This window comes from Fragaria vesca, linkage group LG6 (genome assembly GCF_000184155.1).
Source record: "Fragaria vesca subsp. vesca linkage group LG6, FraVesHawaii_1.0, whole genome shotgun sequence".
In the NCBI taxonomy this organism is placed as follows: domain Eukaryota; kingdom Viridiplantae; phylum Streptophyta; class Magnoliopsida; order Rosales; family Rosaceae; genus Fragaria; species Fragaria vesca.
In genome coordinates this window covers 34,963,447-34,965,464 of record NC_020496.1, presented here as the reverse complement: position 1 = coordinate 34,965,464, position 2,018 = coordinate 34,963,447, and the positions used below count along the sequence as shown (strand labels likewise).

Sequence of the window (2,018 nt, the reverse complement as noted above, 5' to 3'; positions counted from 1 at the left end):
CTCTCTCTCTCGAAAAAGAGAGCAAAACCCAGTCTGACCCGCAATTTTCTCCTTCGACGCACTAAACCAGCCGTCGATGTTGACCACCTGCTTCACACTTAAGAGCGGCGCGTCCTTCAACCTCGCCGTCCCCAACTATTTGTGTGGACTTCTATGACATCACCCTCGTCGACGGGTCAACCTCCTGATGGTGGTGGAGCCTCACGGAGCAGGCAACAACAACTGCAGCTCTTCTGGATGCTGGGCCGACTTGAACGGCGATTGTCCTAAGGAGCTGCGGGTGGCTATAGTAAAAGCCTTTCTTCTTCTTCTTCTTCTAGTTCTTGTAGCTATCGTAATCGACGACCTCGGAATCCGTGACGGACCTGGAGTGCTGCACGATGGACCGTCCGATCGAGTTGATCCAGTCCTCCTTCTCCTTCTCAGAATCGGCGATGAAGTGCATGGTCTCGGAGCGCGTGGAGAGCTTGAACGAGTACTGCTTGTTTAGCATGTCCTCTGTGCCCTTCACCGTCAGACACGTCGCCACCGGGATCACGCCGCGTGACCTCGACGCGGGTGTGACTGACCAGTCCTTGAACCAGAAGAGCTTGCCTTGCTTGAGCACGAACCAGCGGTGACACCACATCTTGATGTACTTGCCTTGCTTGGTCAACCACCCCGTCCGCTTCGGGTTTGCCGGTGTATTAATACACCTTTGATTATTTTTGGTCGGTAGGTTTATATGCACCACCGTGCATCACTGTGTTGCTGAAGGAGAAAACTGCGGGTCAGACTGGGTTTTGCTCTCTTTTTCGAGATTGAGAGAGAGCGACTGAGAGAGAATAGAATGAGAGAGAGAGAGAGGTATAAACGGTAAGGAGGGTTAATTTGGTCATTTCACGCAAACTCTCTCCTTTTAAGTCAGAAATTAGGCCCTTGTGTCGTGGACAACTCAGCGCATGACGTGATGGTAAGGAGGACAATTCAAAAATTAGACTAAACTGATGTGAAATAGAACTTCAAGAACCAACGTTATTAAAAAAAAAGATATGGGACCAAACTGATTATTGACCTAAAGTACGAGGGGGCAAACTGAATTTTATCCTAAATTTTTTAATTGAATTTTTATTTTTACTGAATTTTCTTTGTTTCTATCCGTTATAGATAGAGAAAAGTTAGGTTTAATATTGAACCAAACTATTCCATTTACTAAGTTTGATTGGATTCCGCCGATCATTGACTGAAGTGGGTTACTCAGTCTTTTATCAAAGACAACAATAAGTATTGGTGTATCCAAACCTTGCCTAAATAATGCAGTTATAGTGATCTGGATTAGACTAATATGAACATATCTTATATCTGGATATTTTTTCCTCCATCTTTCAATTTTCTTTTTATCAAACAATGGGATTTCCATTGTTCCTTCTTCAGTACACTGAGCTGTGGTGTTTCCACTAAACTGTTCAAATATCTTATGAGAAAATATTTGAAATCTAGAGTATTTATAAATATTTTCTTTATTTATCGCATATTTGAATTTTTCTAAATTTTGTAATTGCTCATTGGAAAAATTTATTTCTTCTCCAATGACATCTTTTAACCTTATACTCTGAAGTTCTTCTTCAGGATTTTCTTTGACATTTTCTTTTAGCATAAAGATAAATTCTTCGTCTTCTGAGCTATCACTTTCTGTTTCTAACTCATATAAAATTTCTTCATTGTCGGAGATTTCTTCACCGAACAATATTTCGAGGTTATTTTCTTCTAACATTTTAACCATTTTCTTTGTATTTTTTCCTTTTTTAGGACATTCTGGAGCATAGTGCCCTTCTTCATTACAAATGTCACATCTCGACCCTTATATTTTTACATTATTTACTAGCTTGATTATAATAAGAATTTTACCGTCTCCGTCATTCAGTTAATAGTTTAATTGGTCCCTAGAAGGGTTTCGGGGACGATTGTGTGCGGAGGATTATTCGTTAGGAGGAATTGCGATGGCGGTAAAAATGGTAAATTTTAGCTAGTAAAGGTAA

At 40.8% G+C, this 2,018-nt stretch overlaps 1 protein-coding gene across 1 annotated transcript; it reads right to left on the bottom strand.

Moving 5' to 3' along the window:
- Positions 1–316: 316 nt before the first annotated feature.
- Positions 317–1,753, bottom strand: LOC101312569 (pleckstrin homology domain-containing protein 1-like). Its single transcript, XM_004306202.1, has 2 exons — positions 1,584–1,753; positions 317–695 (listed from the first exon to the last, which is right to left on the bottom strand). The coding sequence occupies exons 1-2, from the start codon at positions 1,751–1,753 to the stop codon at positions 317–319; spliced, it is 549 nt and encodes a 182-aa protein (XP_004306250.1).
- Between the last annotated feature and the right edge of the window lie 265 nt (positions 1,754–2,018).

Bases quoted from the DNA above. Each gene is read 5' to 3' on its own strand.
- LOC101312569 (XM_004306202.1), bottom strand. From the start codon at position 1,753: ATGTTAGAAGAAAATAACCTCGAAATATTGTTCGGTGAAGAAATCTCC. The intron at 696-1,583 runs GTTAAAAGATGT...AAATAATCAAAG, and splicing joins GAAGAACTTCAGAGTATAAG to GTGTATTAATACACCGGCAA.